The sequence below is a fragment of the Prosopis cineraria genome, unplaced genomic scaffold, assembly GCF_029017545.1.
Source record: "Prosopis cineraria cultivar Desert tree isolate PC_DT_omini unplaced genomic scaffold, ASM2901754v1 PC13, whole genome shotgun sequence".
Classification (NCBI taxonomy): domain Eukaryota; kingdom Viridiplantae; phylum Streptophyta; class Magnoliopsida; order Fabales; family Fabaceae; genus Prosopis; species Prosopis cineraria.
In genome coordinates this window covers 4244129-4271257 of record NW_026555344.1, presented here as the reverse complement: position 1 = coordinate 4271257, position 27129 = coordinate 4244129, and the positions used below count along the sequence as shown (strand labels likewise).

The window sequence follows — 27129 nt, the reverse complement described above, 5'->3', positions numbered from 1 at the left end:
AATATAATATAATATAATATAATAAATTATAAACTATCCATGTTAAAGATGGCAACCTCCAATGCTTATCTTTCATTCTAGGGTCCAAAAAAGCCTCCATGTTCTCCTCGCGCAAGAAACACGTGCTGGAAATAAAGAAAAAGCTAACAGTACACAACAAGGCGGAAAGTTACTATTTTTGTTAATATTAGTATTCTTTTTTTTGGGTCAAAATTAATGTTAGTATTATAATATATTATTTTTTTAATTATATTTCGAAGATAAGACCACATGGGGCTTGTTCCTCCTCAGGGCTGTTAGATTCAAAGAACAAGCTCAGGGAATTGCGTGGCTCCCATATATTCTTCTCTCTCTCCCCACCGGTTCTTCCTCATAACTCCCACTGTGATATGAAAAGGGTTCTCAGCAATCACAGAGATTACCATTGCTAATCAACTTCCACCGATTTTTCTCTCGAAAATCTTGTTGGTTTTCTGAAAAGATGTCGAAATTCCCCGACCCGGCGGCGGATAGCCGGAGGCCTGGCAAGTCGTCGGAAAGGTCCAATTTCACTCAGTATTGTAACGTCTTGAGCCAGCTCTTGAAGGAGAAGCGAGAGTCTGGATCTTTAAGCCTTCGAATGGCTGGAAAAATGGAATCTAGAGGTACTTCCACCCCCGGGGGGGATTTCCCTTCCTCTTGTCCCCTTCTGGTTTCTGGGTTTTTGGTTTTGCTTCATTTAGCTCGTTTATGTGCCTTGCCCACTCAGTGTTCTTGTTTTTTTTTTTTTAACTGAATCAGGGATGGGGTATGGGAAGTTCAGTTTTGGTTACAGTGATTTTTTTGTGTGCTAGAAAAGAAGTGTTTGTATGAGTTGCTTAATCACTGAGAGAAGCCTCTGAAATTGCCTAAAAAGAATTTCTTAAAGACTTCTTGTTTGGTTGTTTGGTTCTGAATACTCAGCAATTACGAAGGACTTGAAGACAAACCTGGAAGATCCTGATGATACATTGAGACTTAATGCTTCAGCTATGGAATGTCTTCCACAGTTCGTGGAAAACGCCTGCATCAAGAAATCTGATTCGAGGTGCGTGAATTTCACCTCTTTAAACATGCTTTATTATAAGCAAGACAGATTGGGGAAAAAAAAGTTTTTCTTCCTGGGGAATAACTCAAAATTCATCACGACACCCACCAAAAGCCTGAAGTTCTATGAAGTTATTGAGATAATCCATGGTTTTACCAGTTATGTAATTAAAATCGGAATCAAGGTAATTTCTGGTATCCTTTTGCTCTGGAGGGTACTCAGATCTGGTGGTTCTGAACCTCTGTTCAAATTTTCACTTCTCATTCTTAAAGTGTTTTTATCTTCTCGAGTGTAGGTCAGACCCTGAACCCCAATTGACGATATTTTATGCTGGAAAAGTGTTAGTGTTCGATGCTTTTGCTCCTGAGAAGGCCACGGAGATCATGGAGCTAGCCACCAAATTAAGCTCTGATAGCACTAATTCTGACATTAACAAGAACCTCCCCAGTGCTTCTACTGTTAAAGAAAATCAGGATGTGGCCAAAGTGCCTCAAGACAACACTGCTAAGGAACAGGCAGTCCTTAAACCAGGACCCCCACCTATTAAATCAGGTATTTGGTCATATTTTTCCTTTTCTCATGTTATTGTTGTGCGATTGAAAGATTGGGATTATAAATTGAAAAGTCTATGAAGTTCATAAGCTGATTCATGGGTTGAAATTTTTCTTGGACAGATATGAGATACCCAAGAAGAGCTTCGCTTCTAAAATTCCTTGAGAAGAGAAAAGAAAGGTAAGAGTGTGGTTTTGGGAGATTCTTTGAGTTGATTTGAAAAGATAAATCAGGGACTTAACATGAATAAACATGTGGTGTTGTTTTGTTACTATGAAGGATGTTGCTATGGAGAGCTTTTCACTCTCAAGCGATTAAGCTTTTTCCATCTTTGAGGTTTGCACTCAATTTTTTTAAAATAGAGTGAGAATCTATTAGTCCCTCTTACTATGGATAAAGAACTCAATCTCTCGAGAGTAGAGCTCTCCATAGGAGCACCCTGTGATGAAAAGCTTGACCTTTCGAGTTTTGAGAGTTTAAATCTTTTCACCATAAGATTTTATTTGGAAAACAAGGCTTTCTATGTACTTTGCTATTAGGCTTCCTTATTAAAATATGGTGGGTGAATAATTTATGCAGGCTAAATGTATGATCATCACAAGTTAACATCACATACTACCGAGTTGTTTAAAGAATTCTTGTACATCTGTTATAACTTTAATTTTTTGATGCAATTATTGGGCATCTCATACTACCGGGTCATATTTGAGAATTGAGGAGTCTAGTTGGAGGCAATTTTCTTCGTATGGTTATTTTCAGTCGCGAGGTTCTAACTCTAAGACCTTATTCAAAAGAAAAAGAAATCAAGTTTGTTTCACTTTACCTATCACTGTTGAAATATTTGTTATGATATTATCAGAGGATCTGATAGCAAAGATATTAAGTTCTGTATTTAACTAGGGAATGGGTTTAGTGCATGACGTTAATCCACGCAAGCCCCATTTCAGCGACATGCACGGTGGGTGTGGATTAATGCCAAAATGCTTGGATTAACACTGCGTATTAAATCTGTATCTTATTGAAACGTAGCGTTTTTTTATCTGTTTAGAGATGTGTGATATTTCATCTAACGATTAATTATCTCTAAACGAAGATAAAAAATTGAAGGGTGGAAAAGTTTTTCATCTGGGGAAGCTAGACTTTCCATAACAGCTTCTGCAAACACATAAAGATTCTCTATTGTGCAGGAGCATGCTGCTTTGTGAACTTTACTCTACTTTTGAGTTCTCTGCATGGGAAGCATGCCAAATTTAAGTTTCACGATAAAACATGCTTGATAGTTTATGTGTTTACAACTCTGATCATCTACTTATCTTTTGGAGATTGAGTTACTCAAAGAATTTACTTGGTTGTTTTAGTGGTCTTTTCCAAACTGAATCTGTGATTGTTGGCATTGCAGGGTGATTGCTAAAGGACCTTACCAGCTGAGCAATCCAAATAATCCGAAGCCTGATGGAAGCAGTTCAGGAGGAGACCCTGATCAAGGCCAGGGTTCCAAATCATTTGACCTTAACATGTAGAGTGCTTTAGCAGTTTAGTTCATCAAATTAGGTTATACAGGGCCTTCTCAGTTCTGACTATCCAAAGGCTCTTGTTTAACTATATCATCATTATCATCGAAATTGTCCTGGGCCTTTGCAGATGTTTTTTGGGCCTTCATACATAAATACATACAGTATTCTGTCTGTATTTATTAATTGCATTATTTAGAAATTGGGTCCATTTATTAGGGCCAAACCATCAGAAAAATGAGGTCCGTCAATGAGATCCATTATTTTCAGATGTTTATCATCATAATGATATTGCTTTCGCAACTGCAATTGCCTGTTGTTGTGATTGTAAATGTTTCATTTTTTTTTTCCTTTTTTGATGGTGGTATAGTAAGAGTATGTGTGCGTACGTGGTATGAACTTTCGAATGGAATCTTTGGATTCTCCTTTGAAGCCTCCTATGATATGATACATGCATTTCTTAATTGACAGTGGATTTTTTTTGTTTTTCTTTACGGGTTAAAGAGTATATTTGTCTTGGAAATTTTTTTTTTAGAGGTGTTGGGTATTTTGAATTTTCGTTTGGAACTTCATTGCTTTGGAACTAAAAAAGGGAGCCTTTTTGGCCTTGCCATTAGTGTGACGATGTGTTGATCGTTATTATGACTTTGTATGTCAAGTGATAGCCACTTAGCATTTAAAAAAAAAAGAAAAAAGAAAACAAATTTCCTCTCTTCTCCACATGCTACCTTTCTCTTCCTCCCAATTCCTCTGCTTCACTCTAGATTCCAAAATTGCGATCTCCTCTCTCTCCTTGCCATTTCACTCTGGATCTCGTGAGCTGCTCCTCCTCCTCCCTCTTCCTCTCGTGTGCTTCACCATCCCTCCCCACCTCCTCTTCCTCCTTGCCTTTCGATCTTCCCCCCATTTGCAAGAATCAATTTTTTGTCGGGTTTGAATAACATGAGTTGCAGTGTCCTGAAAGGAAGAGACAAACAAGAAATCCATTGGAGAGAAGATTCAAGCGCTTTGATTCGGCAAAGAAGGGACGCAATAGTGGAATGGGCTTCTTGTTCATGTTGACACGGGCAATTTTTAGAGGAATACATATGGTATTTGATTTTGAGATCTGGGTTTGAGATGTAGAAGATAACCTCAACGAGAAATTTGGATGAACATGCTAGATCTTGGTATTTGTTCTCTCTTTATTGGGGGTGCTTTTTTTTTTTTTTTGTTCTCTCTCTTGATTCTGTTTTGATTTTCTCCACAATTTTGGGTAGTTTCTTTATAATTAGACGATGATGAAGCATGTATTGGTAATTTTTTCTTGGCTTGGATATCCGGTTTTGCTCTCTGCATTTGTTGGCTTATTTGTCAAGTGATTTCTTGGCTTGATTTTTTGATTTCTTAAACCTCTTCTTTATGGTCGTGGCTATTGTTCATTTGGGTTTTGGGTGTTTGAACTCGAAGGGTTTGGTGAGGGTGGATTTGAAGATGATGATGAGGATGACGAGGGGGTTTTTGGATGAAAGAGTTATGAGTTTGATGGAATCGGAAGGGGATAGATATATAAATTTGATTGGGATTTTGATGAGTAGGAAGTTAAATTACTTGGGAATAAGGATGATGAGTTAAATATGGATAGATTTGCTATGGCAGGGGTTGGGTATGGTAACCTCCAGTGAATGATGTTGGCAAAAAATCCCAATCTAGAGTGTTTGGAGTTGGAAGGGGTTGGAAATTTTAGGCAAGTGTGGATGTGGAAGTTTGAGTCAAATGCCACGTGTAAGTTTTACAAATTAAAAGTGACGTTTCTATTGGTCAAATTTGATCTTTGACAGTCAATACACGATGCATTTAATGGTAAGGTGAAAAAACCCCCTTTTATTAGTTTCAGGGCAATCAAGTTCTAAATAAAAATTTAAAATACTTAATACTTTTGAAAAAAAAATCTCAAGACAAATATATCTTCTAACCTTTTTTTTATTGCTCATCGAATTGGGAGCAATTTTATTTAAAGCATAATTTGATATTAAATATGGATATCTTTTTTAATAAAATTTAAATTTTAATTCATCATATTATAAAGGATTATACCTTTTTGTGAAGACCCAAACCCTGCTGGAAATTGACATTGAAATTGCTTACATTGTGTGTGTGTCACTTGCAAGGGTTTTGACACCTGTAGGCTTAGGTTATGGCTATGTTTACAACCATAGAGAGATTTAAGCCTAGATTCAAGGGCAGGTGTAAGTCTTATTTAACTCTCATAGGTTTTATTAACAAAGGTTGGTTTGATTAGTAAGAATTTGACCTATAACTCATAAAATTGTGGGATCAAATCTCACATTGATGGATAATCTGTAAGTATTTTTATAAATATTTTTTAAACCTAAAGGCATATTCTAGTGTTAGTGGGCTCCTGTAATTTAATTCACAAACTTTTGTTATATATATATATATATATATAATGACAGGTTGCTTGTGCCAATTGGCATATATGTTTTTTTTTTTTTATCCTATTGTAAGAATTTCAAGCATTTATAGTTAACATAATAAGCAGGCATCATAATTATAAATGAACTACTTCATTTGTTCTTATATACAAGGTGTTTTTAACCAAACCTCGTATATCAATAAAAGTTTGTCATTTAGTTGACATAACATAAAGTAATAATTTTCTAATTTTGCCCCTAATAATTTCATAATTAATATTATGATGATAGGTAAAACATACAATTAATATCTCATCTATTTTTTAAAACAAGGACAAAATTAATTTATTGCTCAAAAATATCCTAACTTTCCTTATATCAGACACAAAACAAACTTTCAGAAAACATCTTATATGAGGATATGAAGGGGATATTTCATTTAATATTCTCAAGTGTTTTATTATTTACAAGCAGATAAAAATGTGACACATTCGATAAGGCTATGGGTTTCGACCTTATTTTCAATGAGATTTTGTTGGTAAACAAACATTGGAAGTGTGTTTTGAGTTGGGAAGTTTGCTTTGATTTTTTTTTTTAAGAGCTAACTTATCTAAACTGCCTTTTCTTTAAAAAAGAAAATTGTCTATTTTTCCACTCCCATTATATAGTATGGTTCTAAAAGTATTTTTAAGGTTTTTTTTTAAATAGATTTGAGGCTAGAATTATTTTTTCATGTGTCATGATAAAATACGATGCTGATAATAAATATATAAAGAATTTTTAAAAAAAAGTCAAGATATTTGGATCGGACTAAAAAGAATTAATTTTATATAGGTTAAAGTACATTTTTAGTTCTCTAACTTTATATAAAGTTTTAATTTGATCTTTTGATTTTATAAAATATTTTTTTAAGTTCTTTAACCATAATATCATTAGTTTCAAATGATTATATTTTGTATTAATTATTGTTATTTTAAAAAATTAAACTTAATATGTCAACATTTGAGAATGTTTTGTCAATATTTAAAAGTTTAATGTAAAAATTTGTTAGAATGAAACTAACAGTATTAGAATTAAATGACTAAAAAGATATTTTTTAAAGTTAAGGGATTAAAATAAAATGTTGTGTAAAATTAAGGGATCAAATATATACTTTAACCTTTCATAGATGTTGATGCTATGTTTTTTTTTCTGGTTAATGAGGAAAATAGACCTTGAAATATTACACGAAAAATGCTTTGGACCCTGAACCTTTGAAAGGTACAAAATAGATCATAAATTTTTAAATTTATAGTAAATTAAACTCTATCATTAACTCATCATTAGCGTCGTTACTGTTCATCAAGTGGGGCCTAATCAAAATGCTGATGTAGTAGTCTCTTACTAATGTGTCATTTTTAATTAGTGCCACAAATAATAAACTATTACGTGAGTAGCATCTTAAAATCTAAACTTTGAAATTCAAAGCAAATTATTTCCATTGTTTATGTGTAGAACGATAATTATTATATAAATCAAATTAGCCTCAATGTGATCCATTATAGTGAATGCATCATTGGCTGTGATCAAAGACCCATAATTTTGTGAAATAATATTTTTGCCCCTTTTGTTTTGCAATATTTTTCCAACAATTGGTATCTCATGCTTTCATATACTCTATAACTTTGATTTAGTTGTATTTTGAATAATGTTTATTTATTTAATGGTGAAAAATTAGAATTTCATAGAAGTTTAAAATTTTAATTAACTGATTAATTTGAATTTGAAATCTATTGATGAAAGTGTTGGCTTTCACATTCACCATTTGTAAAATCCTCTAATATTTAAACTTTTTTTTTAAATGGAATCCCAAATTTTACTATGAAATAAATAAATATTATTCAAAATGAGACTAAATCAGAGTTATATAGTATATGAAAGCATGATATATTAATCATTTTGGAAAACATCGCAAAATGAAAGTAAAAAATGTTATTTTACAAAATTATAGGTTTTTTATTGTGGCTAACAATGCATTCATTGCGGCAGACTACATTGAGACTAATTTGGTTTGCAGAATAATTATTATTCTACACATAAATAATAAGGGTAATTTGCTTTGAATTTTAAAATTTAGGATCCAAGATGCTACTCATGTAATAGTTTAGGGTCTGTGACGCTCGTTAAAAAATGACATATCAGCAAGGAACTGCCACAACAGCATTTTGATTAGCCCCACTTAATAAAAGTAACGGCATTAATAGTGAGTTAATGATAGGATTTAATTTGTTATGAATTTAAAAATTTAAAATTTATTTTGCATATTTTATGAGTTCAGGTTCAGAGCGCTTTTTGCATAATACTTCAAAGTCTATTTTGCTCATTAATAATTTTTTTATATATAAAAGCATGACATGTATGATTCTTTATATAAGATCAATTATTTTATACTAAAGTATAAAAAATTATAATATTTCATCAATAAAATAAAAGTACGTATTCTCAAGAACAGCTGTTCTCCATAATCACATAATTAAATTATTATATATATTATTCAGCACGCAAAAAAAGTAAAGTTAGTGAAAAATTGTATTGTGATATATTTTTATATTAAATGATACTTATATTGTTAAATAATATACAATTATATATCCATCAACTAGGAGTCTCCCAGAGAACAAGAAGCTCCCATGTGTTTCATCAAGACTCGGCCCCTTCCAAACCTTATTTATTTATTATTATTATTATTATTATTATTATTATTATTATTATTGGCAGGATTTATGTTGTGACTTTGTATTTAAAAAAAAAGGAAAAAAAAAACTACTCAAATTAAATCTCGCTTACCAGAGCATGGCAGCAATAATGGAACACGTGGAATGGCACTTGGAGTAAATTAGGGGTTTGCCCTTCACTTTCGTAACTTTTGTCTTAACATATTTCACGTGCTTTTTCCCCCCTTTTGAAAAGCACAAATTAGTTTATAAGTTAATTACCCTCTCCAAACTATAATATAAGATATTTTTTAAAAATTTTACTTGGTTTAAAATATAAGACATTAGGTGACTTTTATAATTATTTTTTTAATTATATTCCTACTTCATTTATTTCTTTTTTTAATGATACATTAGAATTTTAATTATCATTATCAAGACACTCATGCAAGGTATTTAATGAAGATATAATTTAAAATATGTAATTTTTTATAATTTAAATTTTAAATAGCATTTTTTATAATTTTGAATTAATTATTAATATCTTATATTTTAATTTGGAGAAAATAATTATTAATTGTTATATAGTAGTACTAAACGAATGAAACGTAGGAGTAGCTATCATTTTTTATTAAGAAAATTCAATATATAGAAAATAGTGACACCTCGTTTGGCATGCAAGAAATGAATTTCATAGAAATAAAAATGAATATGAAAGTGAAGATAAATATAAAAATAAAAATAGATATAAAATTTAAAAATATGTTTGATATATTTGTAAAATTAAATAATTTTTTATTTAATAATATTATTCAAAGTGTAGAAATGGTCAAATTTTCTCATAAAAAATAAATTTATTCTAGCCCGAAGATTAAAATCACCGTCAACTATCACCAGGATTTGCAGCTGCCATCAAAACAAGAACAAGACTAGATAAAAAAACAACAATACAATAAATTATGGCCTGGTCTTGGAAAAAGGAATATGACAAGAGGGGGGACTTTTGAAGAATGAGACAAGACAAAATTACGATAATTACAAAATTATTTGTTCTCTTAAGTTGTTAAAGCATTGTTTGAAAAGCAAAGAAAGAGTTATGAAGTCATCTCACTATGAAAAAGACAAGACAAAAAGTGGAGAATTAAGCCTTAGTTGAAGCTTTTCCAACCTCAGCCAACACACCCCCGATCTCAAGCAAAAGCCAGAACCAGAACATGTATAAGCCAAAATGCTCATAGAGGCGTTTAAGCCACAGCCAAAAAATGTCTACTGAAACTATGCGTTTTGGCATCAGACTTGAAGTTAGGATTACATGTGTGAAATTTTGAGACTTGTGAAGGCATTCCACAATTTCCAGAGGTTCTTGGGGGTAAGCTTTGCTAAGGTTTTGAGAGTATGAAGGAGATCTAGTCAATGGTTGAAGATTTGAACAGATTCAAGTGCATTTCCTTTAGTTTTTCTATTTCTTTTCCCTTTTTTTTTTTGTTTCTGATATGGGTGCTGAATATTTTGATATTTGTTGCTCTTTTCTAAACATGAGTAGCTTGTTTTCTTGCTTCAGGATTATTTCAAACCTTTGTTTGGATTAAGAGTTGATTATTCATCTCATTTTATAACTAATAATATATATGTTTTTATTTTACCATGTGCTTAATACTTCTAAATGCTTAATCACCATTTGGATTGTACTGTTTATGTAAGTTGTATTTGAGAAAGCTAATTTGAATATAGAACTTGAATAAAATAATGTTGAATTTGAAATTCACAAAGATAAGTTGATAGTTTTATTGATGAAATAGAGATATTTTACTAATCCTTTATAACCAAATTAAGATTGGAACTTCAAACTTGTTTTTTATTAAATATTTTCAAGATCGAGAATTTTTAGTGTTTGCAAAAACATTTGATTTTAACTTGAGAAAATTTTTTCAAGTGAATTAGAATATTAGACAAGCACTTATTTTTATTAAAAATTATTTTGAGAGAAATTAATTTAATTTTTATGAAATACAAATGGGGAAAAGTAATCATGGATCCCATTCTCTTGAAGTGAAAGTTTCAATTAAATCTTACTTGTCTTTAAACACTTTTCACTTCAATTTACATTACTTTTAAACAAACCTCACATTTGATTTTGCTTATCCTAATCCAATGCCTAATAGTGAATTTTTAACTTTCATTTGCTTAAATCCTTATGGGGACAATGCCTTTAAAAAATTATCTACTTGTGATAACCTGTATACTTATGGTAACGCTTGATGGTGAACACACACAAAGGGAATCATAGGATATTAAAAATTATATCCAAGTCTATCTAATTCTCTGATTATCCAGATCACATATAATACAATAATAACCCATTTTGTTGGATCACAAGAACCAAGATTACTTGTAATCCTATTTTCATTTCAGTGATCTTTTAAGTATATGACAACATAGATTAAATTATTTGAATTTTATCACAATAAGTATATCTAAGTCTCATGAATATGTAAAAATATAGTTTTGTCCCTTTCAGACCTAGTTGAATTTTATGAGTGTAAAAAGACTACATTGCCTTAACTCCAAACTTGTTTATTTAATTGCAAGTTATGAAATCTTGTAACATCTTGAATTTCTATCTCCAAATTAATTAAATCTATTAAAGATAATTTAGTAGATTTAGGTGTTTATGATTTTGAAAGTGGTAATGATGGCTGGTAGGTCTACTGGGTTTAGTTTTAATCTTTAGATTGGGTCCAAACTCATATTGGGCGGATAGGGCCAAAAAGGAGGAACAAAATTGGGTCCTTATTGTCCACACCATCTGTTGTGGTGGACGAGGCCTGTGTCGCTTTGGACGGTTAATTATTTTAAATATGCAACCTGACCACAAGATGTAGAAACAAGATGATAGAAAGAGATAGAGAGATTGGGCAGTGGAAAAGGAGCTAGGGTTTGCCAAAGTTTGATTGTTTGGACACTTGGGAGTGTTTCAAGCAATATTTTCAAAATCAGACCAAATATTGAATCGAAAAGGCCAGTGATTCATTATTTGTATGGTGACCAATGGTTAAATCGATAACATAATAATTAAATAAAAATAATATTAAATGTATAAATAAAATAAATACTAAAAAAATCTATAATACGATAATAAAATGACATAATATGATTGTAAATTAATATTTTAAATTATAATTTTATAATTTATCAAATATATGTGGGTCTTAGTTAAATTAGATATCAATGAACTCAAAAGTATTTGATTTATATCTATAATTATCAACATTTTTATGAAAAATAATCTTAAATTATATTTTATACATGTGAATTATTCAAAAATAAAGTTGACTTTTATAGGGATCTATTTTTTGAATTTTTTTGATTTTTTAAAATTTTTTAAACTTTTTTAATATTATGTTTGAAATTGTTTGATTTTTTGAAAATTATTTCGATTCCTGGTTCAACTTCAATTTTTGGCTCAATAACAACTCAACTCCAATCCAGTTTGACCCAATCATGAAAATGATGTTTTGGTCCAAATCAAGTTGTTAATGACTCCAATTGACAGTTTAGCTGGTCCAGTCCAGTTTTTAAATCATTGTTTTTAAGCTCACTTCTATCAAGGTAAGTTTTCTATACTCCCTCTCCTTCCTCTTTACATGTTTGGTATTTGGTTTTGGGATTGAAGATATTGATTTTGAGCCTAAGGAGTTATGCGTTTGAACTTACTATTTCTAATAAGACTAATGAGAGTTGTTTTAATATTTTAAGCCTAGTTTTAAGGATTTTAAAATGTTTTGATTTTGAGTCTTGGATTTTGGACAAACCTTAGACACTTGATAGTGATTTTGAATTATGGGATATTATATTTGTGGTTATTTGAGTTAATGGGTGTTAAACGAAGTTAATAGAAATTAATAAACTAATTGGATATGAGATTGAAGTTATGGTTAGAAAATTTGATCGTTAAGGTGGGAAATTTAGAAGTAGGTCATGTTGTTTTGGTTTATTATTAGTGATAGTGATTTATGTTATTGTAGATTGACCTTGTGAGCACCAGTGAGCTTAAATTTAACTTAAAAGCAAGTGATTATTAGGTGTGACTTTTGAGTTCTCAAATGTTGAGATGATTGGGGGAATATATTTTGTTTTATTGCTTATTAATTAATTATGGGTGTTTTTGAACCTTACAAGTGTATTATGCATGCACGCATGCACATGTATTAACATGTGTGCGCTATTGAAATTTTAAATACATGCAATCGATTTTGCATAATTGTGTCTAACTATTTTGTATGAAATAATTTGAAAACGTAACTAGTATCATTAGATCATTTTAATTGGATATTGGATGGAGATTTAAAGCATGCCAGAAGTTGGCCTCCAAAATTTATCTAATGACAGCTTAATGTTGTCAAAGTCTATGAAATGTGCTATGATATATGGCACAGAGAGCTCTAGCCACGGTGAATGCCTCTATTGTTGGAAAATGACATTTTTAGCCCTTCATGCAAATATTTTCAACTTTAATTTGTATTTCATGTTTCCTTATATTTTATAACTCTAATTTAAGTTTGTTTTGACTAAAATATTTTATGATTAAATTGTAAAACTTGGGATCCCCCCGTTTTTTTTGAATAAAAGAATTTCTATTTACCATGGTAAAATACATGGTTCTTACTTGATTACCATGGGAAGGTTTTATTAGAATGGTTAAGTATGTGATTTAATAAGGTGATATCACGAATTTCAATTATAAATTATAATATGTTGACTTTAAAATTTTGAAGAGTAACTGTAAATATAATCCCAAAAAACATTTAAGTAAAAATTATTTTCAATTGCTTGACAATATTTATTAAACTCAATTTTTGGGAAAGCCATACTCAATCTGGCTTGACAATGCTCAAATTCAACTCAATTTTATACTAGAAAGGAAAAACACAATTATCGGTTCTCATATTTTCATTTGGTTTTACTTTTACTCTTTGTAATTTTTTTCAATGTTTCTAGTATGTATATTTTCAATTAGATCAAGTGACATTTGTACTCAAATTCTTATAATTTTAGTATTTTTAGTTTTTAGAAGGATTCAAAACATTAGAAGAAACTATAAAAATTAAAAGCATAATCCGGTAAACTATAGAGGCTAATTATTATATGCACAATAACTTTATTGAAAGAATAGTAAGTAGTATAGGCACAATAACTTTTTATACAAAGGATTGCTTTTACATTATTGAACTCATGTACTCGTTTAAAAATATAATGCACGTTTTTTCCTTGATACATTGAATGGAATTTTTTTTTTGGGGTCACTTACACATATTTTTTTATTGGATGTAATTCTTGTTAAAGCAAATTTAGGTATTAAATATTGGCATTTCTTTCAGCAGAGATTTTGACATTTGTTTGCTATATGGTAAAAAATTAATTTCTTATACTAAATCCAACTCTTGTTGGCGAATAAAATGTAGTTTTTTCTTGGGTGGAAAAAAAAAAGACTGTAGTTATTTTAACAAGAGTTGCGTCCATATCCCACTTTTGTGGAGTTCTATAGTCCATTTTTGTTTCGGTGTACTCGTCCTTCGAGCTTTGCTCCATTTGTCTACATCCGAAGTCCATAAAAATGGGTCATGGGCCATCCAGCCCAAATGATTTTCCAAACAAATGTTGTGAAAAAAGGACAATCTCAGTTAATGTCCAGAACCTTTGACCCCAAAAAAAAAAATAGTTGTTTCATTTTAATAATATAAAATTTAGGTGAGTTGAGTTTTAAAATTTATTAGAGCTAGACATGTCTTCAAGCTCAAAAAATACTTATAAATCACCCACCAATAACATCTTCTCACTAATAATAGGACTTGATTTCATGACTTTTTGAATTAGGGGCTAGTTCCTTGTTAGCTTAAAAAAAAAAAGAGTTATTTATTCTTATCTAATTAGAGTCTACAGAGGTACCAATATCTAGTGCTTAACATTATCTTAAACATAATTGTCTCTCGGCAAAAAAAAAAAAAAAAACATGGCGGTCTTCAATTAAAAAGTACACGTATATGATAAAATATTAGAATTACTCCCTCCATTGTTATTTGTAAAAGAAACTTTTACTTTTGATTTTTTATTTTTTATAAGTAAAATTATATATTTCGTTAAGTATTTATTATATATTTTTTAAATTATTTTTTATGATTTATATTAATGAAAAGCAATTAATAAATTTTTATATCTATTAATATGGGATCTTTTAATTCAATTTTTTTAAATTTATAGACATAATTATTATAATTAATTAATTTTTTTAAATTATGTGATACGATTTTTTTATATACAGAAATAAAAAGAATACTATCAAAAAATTTAAAATTACACTGAATTTTAACAGTAATTTTAATCTTTAATAGTAAAGAAAATTGTTTGGTAAATGATAATATTAAAAATGATGTTAAAATTTTTTGAAAGATTGACTTTATCATCGCTCAACGTGTGAACAACTTAACAAAAAGATGATAAAAAACTTTTCATATTATTATCAAACTAAATCTATTTCTGGAATTTGGCCCAAAAACAATCTGTTTTTTGTGCTTTCATTTTTTCAAATTTTTTTTTCAGGATAAAAAAGAAAAAAAAAGATAAAAATGAAATTTTGCCCAAAAAAATGAAATGAAAAATATAAAACAAAGTTGTGATTGCAAGCGCGTCGCATCTTGGCGGTGACAATATCACTATTCACCCCAAGGAAAGCTCTTTATATATATAGTCCTAGACGCGCCTGCAGGCGATTCCTCTGGTTTTCGGAGGCCTCACCCTCATCTTTCATTTCATATTTTCTTCGAGGGCCAGTCTCGGGACCCCCAAACCCTAATCGTCCCAACCGACCTCGACCGCAAAACATCACCGAGAAAAAAAAAATGCAGAATCACAGGCTGAAGCAGCAACAGCAAGCTTTGATGCAGCAAGCTCTTCTTCAACAACAGTCTTTGTACCACCCTGGCCTCCTAGCTCCTCCTCAGGTTCGAGCTCATAACTCTCTTGTTTTCTCCATTTCATAATTTGCTTTGGTCTTTGCTGCTTTTATGTGGATTGTTTCTTTTCTTAATTTGGTTATTTGGTATTCGGGCTTTTTAGTCCTGTGTGGGATTGGCTTTAACACCTAGGGTTAAATGGGCTTGGCTGGGTATCTAGTGGGGATGATCTTCTGTAGTTGGATATGTTGATTAATGTTGCTTTTAGGAAATTAGATTTTAATAAGGTCCTTTACTCCTCCCCCTCCCCCATCTTTCTGAGTTTTTCATTTCGCGTACTTTCTTGCTCTCGGCCGTTTCGTCCTAATTCTTGTAGAATGCCCAATTTTGAAGTAACATTTTAGTGTGACTAGCATTGCTGTGTCATTTTTGCGCGCAATTAAACGCCGACTTAGCTGGGATTCTGGCAAGGATATTTGCTGCCCAAACGTAACACCTGAATTTCTTCCAAGTTTTTGGGAACCTACATTTAAGGCTTGGAGACTTAAGTTCATTTTCAATGATTATTTTTTGACATTTACCTGCTTTCCCCGCTATTTTTGTTTGTGTGTGTGTGTGTGTGTGTGTTTTTTTTTTTTTGGGAGTTTGCCTGCGATGGTTAGCAGCTTTCTAGTTATAATTAAGTCAGCTGTTCTTTTCTTGTTTAATGTCCTGCTTGATCTTCTTCTTATCTATTTGAATGCTGATAACTAACGGGTTACGGATGGCATGGTCTATTCTGCGCCGTTATCTAGTCTTGGAATTCTAAAGAGTGATACGGATTTAGAAAATCATTGCCTTGTGGAAGTTCGTGAGTTTTTAGTTTTTAAGTGGATTTTACCTAAACTAAAGCTGGAAAAAAAATTACTGATCATTACTTGCCTTTTTCTTCGCTATGTAATTTTCTAAGAAAATTGAGGTGTGGAAGAAGTTTCTTATGACATTTTTCTGCCAGCTCTTTGCTACCTCATTTGTTAAAATAGTAATGTCTTGGTTAAAGAAATGAAGCTTTAATTCTTCATTTAAGCTGTTAAACATTTGTGCTTTGATGCTGGGCTTGGGTTAACCGGTTAAACGCTGGATTTCTTTCTTAACATGCTCGATCCTTCATGCTTGTTAATAGGTATTTGTGAGGTATTTATAGTCACTTATTTTTGACTGTTTGAGTATTATTCTGAGGTAATTAGGTCTTGGTCGTTAGGGTAGCTCTTCTCCTGTAAAAATCTTGATCATAGAAGTGTTTTATCTTGCTTAAATGGAAACAAGTGATTAAGTTGAATCAATTTTTGTGAAGAGCTTCAAGTAAGATTTGACCCCAGGATTCCTTTGTAGTTTGTCAATTATCTGGTTTGTAAGGATTAAGCAAATCAATGCATGTCAGCATGTGCAAATGTGACTGGTGACCTGTGGTGTCTTTTTCCAGCTTCCTGGGGAATTGTTTTAACTTTGAGTAATTGGGAAGGAACCTGTATAGCGTAATTGTGTGATTCTTAATAACCCATTTTGACATCATTTAGTTTTTATTGGTTGGTGTTTTTGATGGGGCAATCATCCTGTCTAAGTCTCAGATTTTTCATTTTCCTTAGTGCTTTTGTTTCGATTATCTTTTCTACATATATATCAAGGAAGCTCTGCATCTCTCCAAAAGTTTACTCGGAATAGAAGTAGAATTAAAGTTGGAGGTGTTGATCTTGTTTTCATGTATTAGTTAGCTAATTAGCAATAAGATTTATTGATCTATTAGATAGGCAGCACACTTTTTACTTTGAGTGTTCCCTTTTTCTTTTTCCTTTTTCTTTTTTCACATTTTCGTTTTGCAGATTGAGCCAATTCCAAGTGGAAATCTGCCTCCTGGTTTTGATCCAAGTACTTGCCGCAGTGTGTGAGTGTTTGTCTTGACATTTTTTTCCTTTTTCTTCTATCTTATTTTGCTCGATTTCTTTATGACTGAGGTGCAAACAAGCTTAGGTACCTGTTACTAGATTTTTATCCTTTATTTTCTTTTGGATCATGATTTTTATTAGAAGCCTTTAAGTTACCAATAATGATAAACTTGATATTTGTCAAGTTTCTTATATAAATAGTTGTAGATTGACTAAGATGTTGCTCTCTGTTATTTCTTGGTCTCCTGCCCATGTTATCTACTTGTGCTCTGATTTCCTGTCCCTTATTTTTTTCCTTAAAATTCTAGCTTCTTGATCCTCGAGAATATGCAGGTATGTTGGAAACATACATACACAGGTAACTGAACCGCTTCTGCAAGAGGTTTTTGCAAGTACTGGTCCTGTTGAAGGTTGTAAACTTATCAGAAAGGAGAAAGTAGGTTTTGCATATCTACCTGTTTACGTATTGTTTGGTTCATTTAGAGTACTATCTGAATTGAAGCTTGTATTCAACGGTGTTGCATCGTTGATGCAGTCATCCTATGGATTCATTCATTACTTTGATCGAAGATCAGCTGCTCTTGCCATATTATCTCTCAATGGAAGGCACCTGTGAGTATGGCTCTTTACAGTTCTTTGTTAGTTTGGTTTGGGTTTCTGATTAATTTCACCCAATGCTTTGCAGATTTGGGCAGCCCATCAAAGTTAACTGGGCATATGCTAGCGGTCAGAGAGAGGATACATCAGGTTGGTACATAATTCCATGTTTTCTTGTGCTTATATATGTCATAATGGACTTCGATCCTCTTGAAGCTTTTAACTTGGTTGTTTATGATGTTTTTGTTTTGATTTGCAGGTCATTACAACATATTCGTTGGTGATCTCAGCCCTGAGGTCACTGATGCTACATTGTTTGCATGCTTTTCTGTTTACCCCAGTTGTTCGTAAGCTTCATTTCTCCTCGCTCTGTAAAATGACTTTTCTATTTTATGTGCAAGAAATTGGACCAGTATCCATTCACATTGTAACATTTCTATTCTGGAGTAGGCAATATTCCCTCTGGTCCTAAAGATAAGACCCTTTTAACTAATTCTGTAGGATTAAGAAAATTAGTTATTTCTAATTAATGTGTCGAATATTTGTGCTACTGTCCATAGTTATTCCCAACATTTAACGAGATGTCTTAACTAGTAATGACTTTTTACTAGAAAAAATTGAGCATTAACAAGGGGTATCTTGGTGAGATAAACATTTAATGCATCAGAAATCAATGGGTTCTTTTATAAAGGATTGAAACAAAGTGATCAAAATGATCCTATATTTAAGACCCAAGGGAGTAGTATTTAAAACATGCTTAGTAATGTGGTTGACCTCTTAGCATGGCTTGCTGAAGTTGTTTTTTCTTTTTTTATTGGTTCCAGAGATGCAAGGGTAATGTGGGATCAGAAGACTGGGCGCTCTAGAGGGTTTGGTTTTGTTTCATTTCGTAATCAACAGGTACATTTTCTGTTGTAGAACCTTTTCTTCCCTCTGGTTTCTTCATATAAAAATTCTCTTAACTGTTATCTGACTCTCTCTCTCTCTCTCTCTCTCTCATATCAAAAGGATGCTCAAAGCGCAATAAATGATTTGACTGGTAAGAGATGGTTCATTCACCTTCATGCTTCCTTGTCTTTAGAAATCTTGATGTCTTTAAGCCAATTTTAGCATTAGAGGAAATGTGAGTGAGTTAACGTTAATATGTGATAATTGAGTTCAAACCGGCTAAGATAAGATCGTAGCTCCAAGAAATGGTGCCTTGTGGTTATCTTTTGTGGAATACTGGAAATTAGGGTGGCTTTATGTGCTGTTGATCTTTATTTGAATGGTTAAATGATCATGCAAGTTTAAGATGGAAAAGTTGTATTTCAGTCGTTTTACCACTGCTGCATTTTTTCAGCACTCCTGGTTCTGTAATAGGCTAGGGCCTGTTTGTTTCTTGTTTTCAAAGTAGGGACATGGAAGGCATATATAATGGATCCTGGATCTTCTGTCTAACAATTTCTGGCTGTCAATGTTGTTTAATTTACTACAAATGGTTAAAAGATCAATGCGAGTTTAAGATATAAAAGAATTGTGTTAGTTATTTTACAGCTTCTGTATATTCTAATGCGCCCATGATACTGTAAGAGCTTTCTTGTTTCTAAAAGCAGCATTTAAATATATTTTTGTTCACTGTTTTTAAATGTAAGATTAAACAAAATCGGGCCAATATTATCTCTTTTATTACCTGTGCTTCTGTCTCGTAATTTGCTTGTCTTTCAGGTAAGTGGCTTGGTAGTAGACAGATACGCTGCAACTGGGCAACTAAAGGTGCTGGTTCTAATGAAGACAAGCAAAACTCTGACACAAAAAGTGTGGTTGAACTAACAAATGGCTCATCTGGTGAGTAATATTTATCCTAAAGTCTGAGACAGGAAATGCGTTTTTTAATCGGAAGTCCCATCCTTATTATAAGATGGGTAATATTTTACTTCGCTGTGCAGAAGATGGTAAAGAGACAACTAACAGTGATGCTCCAGAGAACAATCCTCAATATACTACTGTCTATGTGGGCAATCTTGCTCCAGAGGCAAGGAACTATCTGTATCTCTTGTAGCTGCATTCACTCCTTCACTCCTAACCCCCAACCACCCCTCCCCTGAAAAAAAAAGAAGAGAAATGTTATATTTACTTCTTTTATTGCGCACTCTATTTCTCCCTTTTCACTATTAGCTTGGGGGTGTATTTTTTTTCTAAATTGCAGATCGTTTCTTTTTTCTCTTTTAATTCAAACAGGCAGATTTTTTTTTTTTATTTGTGATCCGCACCTTTGAATTCTATAGAAGCTGACGTTGCTAATTATCACCTTTTTTGGCTTTTGTACAGGTTACCCAGCTTGATCTCCATCGCCACTTCCATGCTCTTGGGGCTGGAGTGATAGAGGAGGTTCGCATCCAGCGGGATAAAGGGTTTGGCTTTGTGAGGTATAGTACTCATGCTGAAGCAGCTCTGGCTATCCAGATCGGAAATGCCCAGTCTGTTCTCTGTGGAAAACCTATTAAGGTAGGATTTCCGGATTTTGTAATAGGTTTTTTGGTCTGACTCTAGATCCTACTGTCAATGCTGATTCGTTATTTCATGATATGTTGGAATAAGTTTACTCTTATGTTTACTCATCTAATAGTATCCTTATTTTTGGCTCTCTTAGCCTGAGTGATTTCTTACCTTTTGTCATCATGGGCATACAGTTAGGGAGATATGTTGGAGTTTGGTTCTTCTTCACCGAGTTCTTAAGTTTATTTTCTATGATGGCATTTGCATGTCTAATTTGTTTGATAAACTTAAGCGTCCAATTCTCTGCACACTTGTGATGTGATGAGCCATTTCGATTCTTTATATTTTTAGGCACAAGGCAAGGGATTTGGATTTGTGGTCTTCTAATTATGTTATAGTCCAATCAGAAATTGGATGCATTTTTCTATTTATGCACCTTTTGTGCTTTGAATTTTGGCGAGTCAACTTTTCCCATGCAGTATGATATTTTTATGGGCCCTGTCCTAGAAGGATTTTTTGTTGTATTTGTACATGCTGTATATTTTGACGTTTCCCAAACGCTGATTCTTCAGCCACCCTTTGTCAAAATCAGCTTGTCTACCTTTTCTATTTGTTCTGTTGATGCTTGGTGTATAAGTTGCTTGTGTGTAAATGACTCTAGATCTTTCCCCGTCAGGATATATGTGTGTGTGTGATTTTGAACCAATCATTGTTGTCATGTTTCATTACAGTGCTCCTGGGGTAGCAAGCCCACTCCACCGGGAACTGCTTCGAATCCTCTCCCCCCTCCTGCAGCTGCACCTCTGCCAGGCATTTCTGCAACTGATCTTCTGGCGTACGAGAGACAGCTAGCAATGAGCAAGATGGGTGGTGTACATGCCCTTATGCATCCCCAAGGACAGCACCATCTTAAACAGGCGGCGATTGGAGGAAGCCAGGCATTGTATGATGGTGGGTTTCAGAATGTTGCTGCTGCCCAACAAATGATGTACTACCAGTAATATAAAGGCTTCTCATTCCGCTATGGTTTAATGCTATCTATATATCATTATATCCTGCCTTGTGCACTTCGATCCGTGTTTAATGCCTATCTAGGGAGCACCTTTTTCTTCCTTTTCTCTACGTCTGTGGTGAGGTAGTTACCCCCCACCTTCTTAGATATGTTCAACATTTGTACGGCTTGTATCATGTATGCGGTTTTCTATGTAGTAGTGATGAGTGGTTATGGCTTTTAGAGGGTATGGCCGTTCTGTTATTTTCATTTGAGCCCTTTATTTCTTCTTCATTCCCCTTTGGGCTTTGGTGTCTTCACCGGCACTACATGTATGTAACATTGTGCGATGGTTTCATCCTCATGCCATCACATGTTAAGAGGCTCTTATATGATATCTAGTGAAGTCTTGACACAAGGTGTTCCCAAGTGTCTTGTTTGTTTGTTTGTTTGTTTTTTCCTTTTCAATTACTGTGGCTTGAAGTGGAGCTGTTGGCTGTCAATAAATAAACTCAGATTAAGGTTTGTTGGGAGAATTTTTTATAAGACATCCACATGTCGTGTATGTGCCTGTGATCTTGATAGTGATGGCAAATATTATCCACTTCTGTTACCGAAGACGTATGTGACTAAACTATTGGTTCCTTTTCATATTAGAGGGTCTGTGACGAGAAATGCATGCCCTTTCGGCCTAAATTGAGGACAAAATAATGTGGCAAGGGGTTTGAATCGAGCAGTATTTTAAAAGCCGGATTGGTCGAATCAGTTAAGGCATTGATTTTCAGTTCATTAGACAGACTGGTAGAACCATGTTCGGATTGGTTGTAATGAAATTAATGTTATAATAAAATGTTAGTAGTTTAATATAAAATAATAATATAAGAATAAAATTTCATAAAGTCATAAAATAAAAAGGATCAAATTAAATTTCTAACTCTTATTTTGATAAGAAAATTTCTATTATTTAAATTAAATTATTTTAGAAAACTAATAATTATTTATAAGTAAAAAATGATTTATTTTGAAGTCCCAAGCCTTGATTATTGGCTTGAGATTTGATTTGGAGCGGCTTCACCCAATAAAAAGATAGGTTTTATTTTTTTATTAAATCTTAAACAAATATTTTAATAAAAACAAAGAAATCATAACTGATGTAATCCCATTTCCCACGATTTTAGCATTGATAATGCACACCGCCCAAGGCAACTTTTTCCCATCTCTTCCCAACTGGAGTGCACGTCAAAGATTGCATTCTTAATTTCTCATGCATCAACTAACCCAATGATAACGGTTGTAACTCGCGAGGGACATTCAAAATTAGCACAAAGAATGCGCACGTTGGCGGCATTAGATACTTGCAGATGCTATCAAATTCTGCCTTCCCCGCAATTTACTCTGAATGATGTCATATCAAGCGCAAAAAGCCCTTCAAGTTCTTATAATTCTTTTTGACCAAGTTTTTTCTTTTCGAGTTTACAGTCACAATGATGCGGAACTGTCAACCAACGTAAATAAAGAAAAAGGAATTGAAAATTCCGCAGGAAACTGATGATGGCAAGCCAAAATTGGCAAACTATACCAAGTCTATGGTCATTATTTCATCGAACACGTAATCATAGCCATGTCAGAATGATTAGTTAATCCTTTTCCAACCTCGAAATATACTTGTCATAGAACTGACCAGCTCGCTCAAGGTCTCCAAGCTCAGTATAACAATCAGCAATTGCCCCATAAGCTTCAGTGTTTCCGGAGTCCTCTCCTTCTCTTTCAGAGACGGCCAACACCATGGAATGGTATTTAATTGCTTCTCGGTACTTGCCCTGCCTTTGCAGTGAGGCTCCTGTAAAAAGCAAATGTCTTAATTGTATTCAGCATCCCCAAGTATAATATTGCAAAAGATTATGATCACTATCTATGGATTTTCATTGAAGACTTGAACAGGTCGTTGAGATAATATCAGGGTTTTTATGACTAAGTGATATGTATTCTGGGCCAAAATTATATAGGGTTCGATATTTTCCCGTCCTTCATTTTCTAGTCAGAATTAAGCCCAGCAAAAGAAAAGGTAGGCCTATCTTTTGCTCACATTCTACGGCCAAAAAGGCTTCTGAGTTAAAGGGTGTGCTCACATTCACTTCAAAACTAAAGCTTTTGAATACAACCAACGAGCATGTAACTCAACTGGTAAGGGGCTGTGCTAGCTTAATTAGTGGTTTCAAGTTCTAGTCATGGGTATTCAATTGTGTTAAATGTTCATTGGGAGAGCTTTGCCATCAATGTGGTCCTATCCAGCTTGACCCATAAATAAGGGATAATTGTTTCACAAAGAGAGAGAGCGCTCTTGAATACAAATTGCACTCTGAAGGGTAAAGTGCAGTAGTTGCTATTCATGACAAATTCAAAGGATTAGATTCTCACTGATCTGTGAATTGTTTACTCAGTTGATTGTGTGGGATTCAAATATAAGTAGTCATTTTTTTTCATCAATGGCTGTTCATTCTGTTCTTTACTCTTTAAAGAACATCCTCTAAAGGTAAAATTTTGTTTTAACAGACAGACAATCAGCATGTCAGAGAACAGAAAAACAAGGAAATAGTAAAGATAACAAACCTAAACCTCTAGCAGCTTTTTTCTCCTCGACAGGATCCTTCAAATTTTGAGACATCTCAAGAGCCATCTTAAATTCTAGGAATGCTTTTTCTGGCTCTTGATTCCTTAGAAAGTTCTTCCCAGTTTTCAATTTGGAAATCAGCTCCTCTTTTCTTGGATCCACTATAACTTCATTTTCAAGTATCCTACCACCAACAGGAGCATAACTCAGGGTAGGAGCATAAGACTCAATTTTGGCTTGCCTCCTCAAAGCTGCATTGATCTGCCGTAGTTGATCATTCAGCCTCTTCAATTCCCCTCTCCGTTGCCTAGCAAGCAGCCCTGGTGCAAGATTAATAAATTCAGAGAAAGAACTGTATATCACATATCTTTAAACGTGCATATTGAACAAAACCTACTGGCATTTTTCAGGAAGCAAGAATAGTTTCAACTTGTGAATTGGGGTCTACAAATCAGAATCTGCTATGTGAATACACGTGTCAACTTGGATGTAATTTCCTTTTAAATTTCTTCCAACTCAAATTTCGTTCATAAGAGAAAATCCTTCTGCAGATGTCCAGTGAATTTGATATATGATAAACAAAAATAAGCTTTCAAGAGGCATATCATATCATCATGCTATGCGTCGCCACATCTTGAGCTTCAATGCTGGCTTCCCAAAGCTCAAGATTGGAAATCATGGAGAGAATTACTGCTATAGTAAGCATTGCACTAGCTGTCATGTCACAAAAGAAGTAAACTAATAAACTAAATCATAAAAAATAGCCAAGCCTTCTGAGGAAGGGAGGTGCATGAAATGGTGGAAATAAATTTCATACTATCTTACCTCCAACAGTGGCCCCAATGAGAGCTACTGATAGTAGTAAAGGCATGTTGAAAGACGAGTTATTAGCATCACATGTTTCTGCCAGAGCTTTACACGGGGTGGAGAGCATTAAAATATTGTTGGCAAGAAATAACATTGCCAGAAACGCCAGGTTTTTGTCTTCCTAAGAAAGAGATAACATTGATCAGATATCGTAAGATGCCAAACATAATCATTTACCAAGATGGATCTGAATATACTAGCAAGGGAGAATGCTGAAAATAAAACAAATTTGGAGCACGTAAACCTTTTATTGAACAGTGTAAATATTCCAAAATTTTCAAGTTTCCAGCATAGAGCAAAGGTAATGAGTTTAGATATGGAAATCAGCAGCTTGCAGTGCGAGAAAACAAAACATTAAGCAATTTCCAAAAGCATTTAGAGTTTATGGTAAAAAAACATGATCAGGAGTTTCACCTATCCCAATAAAAATATACAAAATACTATCCAAAGTGGACCCCTTGAGAAGGAGACTGTTCAAACACAGTATACAACGGCTCAAAATTCCCAATAAAAAAGCTTATAAAAGAAGTGCAGGACACACTAGTAAGAATGGAAGTATGTGAATATTGATACCATAGGAAAGGGCAAACAGTAGATATGCTTTAACTCACCGTCGTACCTGACAATTTGAGCAGGACAGCATAGGTTGAGTTTCCGAAGACTTCGCAAATGTAACTTTCAAGAATGGCACAAACTTTTCCACTTTCAAACAGAGAGGCGCAAATCTTCCTGTTTCAAGGCAACAAGTAAAATTATATAAGATTGTTACTTAATTTCTAATCTTCAGATTCATTCTTTCGATAAACTTGGTGAAAGTACCAGTTAAGGTGTTGGAATCAAGGATAAAGAGTTAGGCTGATGATAAAGAATGACATTGAAAATAAAATGTAAGAAAACATGCAATCATGATGTGGAAGCTGATTACACCTAGTGATGCAGTATAGCCAAACTGACCCAATAACAAGAGTCAGGATTATATCTAAAACTGAAACTCAATTAACAACAGTTCAATCCTCTTGAAAATTATGAAATTAAATCACTTTTCACTCGGAAAGACTAGGAAACCCAGCTAGAAAAGATAATTTTCTGGGTTCACAGCAAAATCTCACAAAGACAATTCCAATTTTGACCAAAAAATAAAGTCTTTTTATATTTTACATAAAAATAAGAAGTAAAAGAAGTTACACGGAGAATCATTTTCTCGTTTTCTTTTACATCGGTGTCTCCTTAGACAAAAGTTAATCACCGCCATTCAAGAATAAAGAAATTATAAATCATCAAGGATGACAAGAGGGAAGCATAGAATAAACCAAAGCAATTGAAACTACGGCTTAAAAACATAATTGCCGCTTAACATGCTAAGTAGATGCATAAAGTTCATGTTATGTTTAAACGAGAAACAGGGACGTTGTAGGGGAGATAATCATCATTTTAGCGGAAGCACTGACCAGGAACGAGGTCCATGTTGCCTGAAAATTGGCCGCGAAGCGGAGGTTGCCGTAAGTGAGGACGAGAAAGTAAGCAGGAACAGCGGAGCATGACCGCCATTGGAGTGCCGGTTCTGAGGACAAACGCAGGGAAATTGATTCTGGAAGTCTGCTGAGCTCGATTCATCGATTAACAGTACATTGTTTAACCAGATAACAATCTCTCACGGCAAAAATAACACTTCATGCCATTTTCGGTTAAAATTTTAAGAAACCAATATTATAGAGGATGAAGGGGCAAAATTACTTCCGTCAGAAGCATTGTGGAAAGTTGTCCGAAAAATTAAGCCAATGTACAATGGCTCAAAATGGCGAAGGCCTAAAATGAAAAAAAGGTTTACAAATATTTATGAAATTATTTTTAATACATATGTAATTAAATTAAAATGATTTGGCCAAGAAATTATTTTTTAGGTGTATCTATGACAAAAAAATAAAGTTATTGCTTGATCATAGATATACCAAAAGAAAAAAAAATTTATGGACATTCGTACATTATTTTTAAGCCTTTGTCTTATTATATATTAACTTAATTTTTAAATGTTATTATTATGTCTAAAATCTTATTATTGAAATATTTAAAATTATAATTATTATTTTCTAAAAGTCTACTGAGCATTATGTAGTTTGGTGATTATTTTAATTTTGAGAAAATTAATGGTTTTTTTTAGCAAAAAAAACTAATGATTGCATTGTTTTGATTTTATATTCTTTTTTGTGCATCAGAAAAGGAAAGAGAAAATAAAATAAAAAAAATTATGTATAATTTGTAGAACAAACTCATTTACAAATAAGTATCATGAACTTCAGGAATTTGAGTATAATTTAAAATTAGAGTACAAAGACAATAATACTCATATAAAAAATACACTACATCAACTAAGTAATTTACAATTATTTCATTATTAATTTATAACTATCATTTTAATTTTTTTACAGTTGTAACTTTATATATTTAATATTTAAACGATCTTGGATTATTAAAAAAGT

At 32.9% G+C, this 27129-nt stretch overlaps 3 protein-coding genes across 3 annotated transcripts; 2 read left to right on the top strand and 1 right to left on the bottom strand.

The window, feature by feature from the left end:
- The first annotated feature begins 284 nt into the window (after positions 1–284).
- Positions 285–3438, top strand: LOC129291777 (jasmonate ZIM domain-containing protein 1-like). The gene is made up of 5 exons (XM_054929302.1): positions 285–644; positions 943–1066; positions 1362–1618; positions 1741–1798; positions 3018–3438. Exons 1-5 carry the CDS (start codon positions 482–484, stop codon positions 3136–3138), a joined length of 723 nt encoding a protein of 240 aa, XP_054785277.1. The 5' UTR covers positions 285–481; the 3' UTR covers positions 3139–3438.
- An 11561-nt stretch (positions 3439–14999) lies between these two features.
- On the top strand, positions 15000–21592 carry LOC129290735 (oligouridylate-binding protein 1B-like). The gene is made up of 12 exons (XM_054927642.1): positions 15000–15234; positions 17046–17107; positions 17442–17544; positions 17644–17720; positions 17794–17855; positions 17965–18052; positions 18530–18605; positions 18714–18744; positions 19413–19532; positions 19634–19719; positions 20016–20192; positions 20915–21592. Exons 1-12 carry the CDS (start codon positions 15133–15135, stop codon positions 21182–21184), a joined length of 1254 nt encoding a protein of 417 aa, XP_054783617.1. The 5' UTR covers positions 15000–15132; the 3' UTR covers positions 21185–21592.
- A 985-nt stretch (positions 21593–22577) lies between these two features.
- LOC129291298 (protein FLUORESCENT IN BLUE LIGHT, chloroplastic) lies at positions 22578–26369 on the bottom strand. The gene is made up of 5 exons (XM_054928582.1): positions 26101–26369; positions 25272–25381; positions 24611–24773; positions 23785–24105; positions 22578–23014 (listed from the first exon to the last, which is right to left on the bottom strand). The coding sequence occupies exons 1-5, from the start codon at positions 26264–26266 to the stop codon at positions 22812–22814; spliced, it is 963 nt and encodes a 320-aa protein (XP_054784557.1). The 5' UTR covers positions 26267–26369; the 3' UTR covers positions 22578–22811.
- Between the last annotated feature and the right edge of the window lie 760 nt (positions 26370–27129).

Coding starts and splice junctions, on each gene's coding strand:
- LOC129291298 (XM_054928582.1), bottom strand. CDS start 26,266: ATGAATCGAGCTCAGCAGACTTCCAGAATCAATTTCCCTGCGTTTGTC. Junction 24,774..25,271: donor TGTCCTGCTCAAATTGTCAG/GTACGACGGTGA, acceptor TCTCTTTCTTAG/GAAGACAAAAACCTGGCGTT. Junction 24,106..24,610: donor CATTGGGGCCACTGTTGGAG/GTAAGATAGTAT, acceptor ATCTTGCACCAG/GGCTGCTTGCTAGGCAACGG.
- LOC129290735 (XM_054927642.1), top strand. CDS start 15,133: ATGCAGAATCACAGGCTGAAGCAGCAACAGCAAGCTTTGATGCAGCAA. Junction 15,235..17,045: donor GCCTCCTAGCTCCTCCTCAG/GTTCGAGCTCAT, acceptor TTCGTTTTGCAG/ATTGAGCCAATTCCAAGTGG. Junction 17,545..17,643: donor AACTTATCAGAAAGGAGAAA/GTAGGTTTTGCA, acceptor TCGTTGATGCAG/TCATCCTATGGATTCATTCA.
- LOC129291777 (XM_054929302.1), top strand. CDS start 482: ATGTCGAAATTCCCCGACCCGGCGGCGGATAGCCGGAGGCCTGGCAAG. Junction 645..942: donor TGGAAAAATGGAATCTAGAG/GTACTTCCACCC, acceptor CTGAATACTCAG/CAATTACGAAGGACTTGAAG. Junction 1,067..1,361: donor ATCAAGAAATCTGATTCGAG/GTGCGTGAATTT, acceptor TCTCGAGTGTAG/GTCAGACCCTGAACCCCAAT.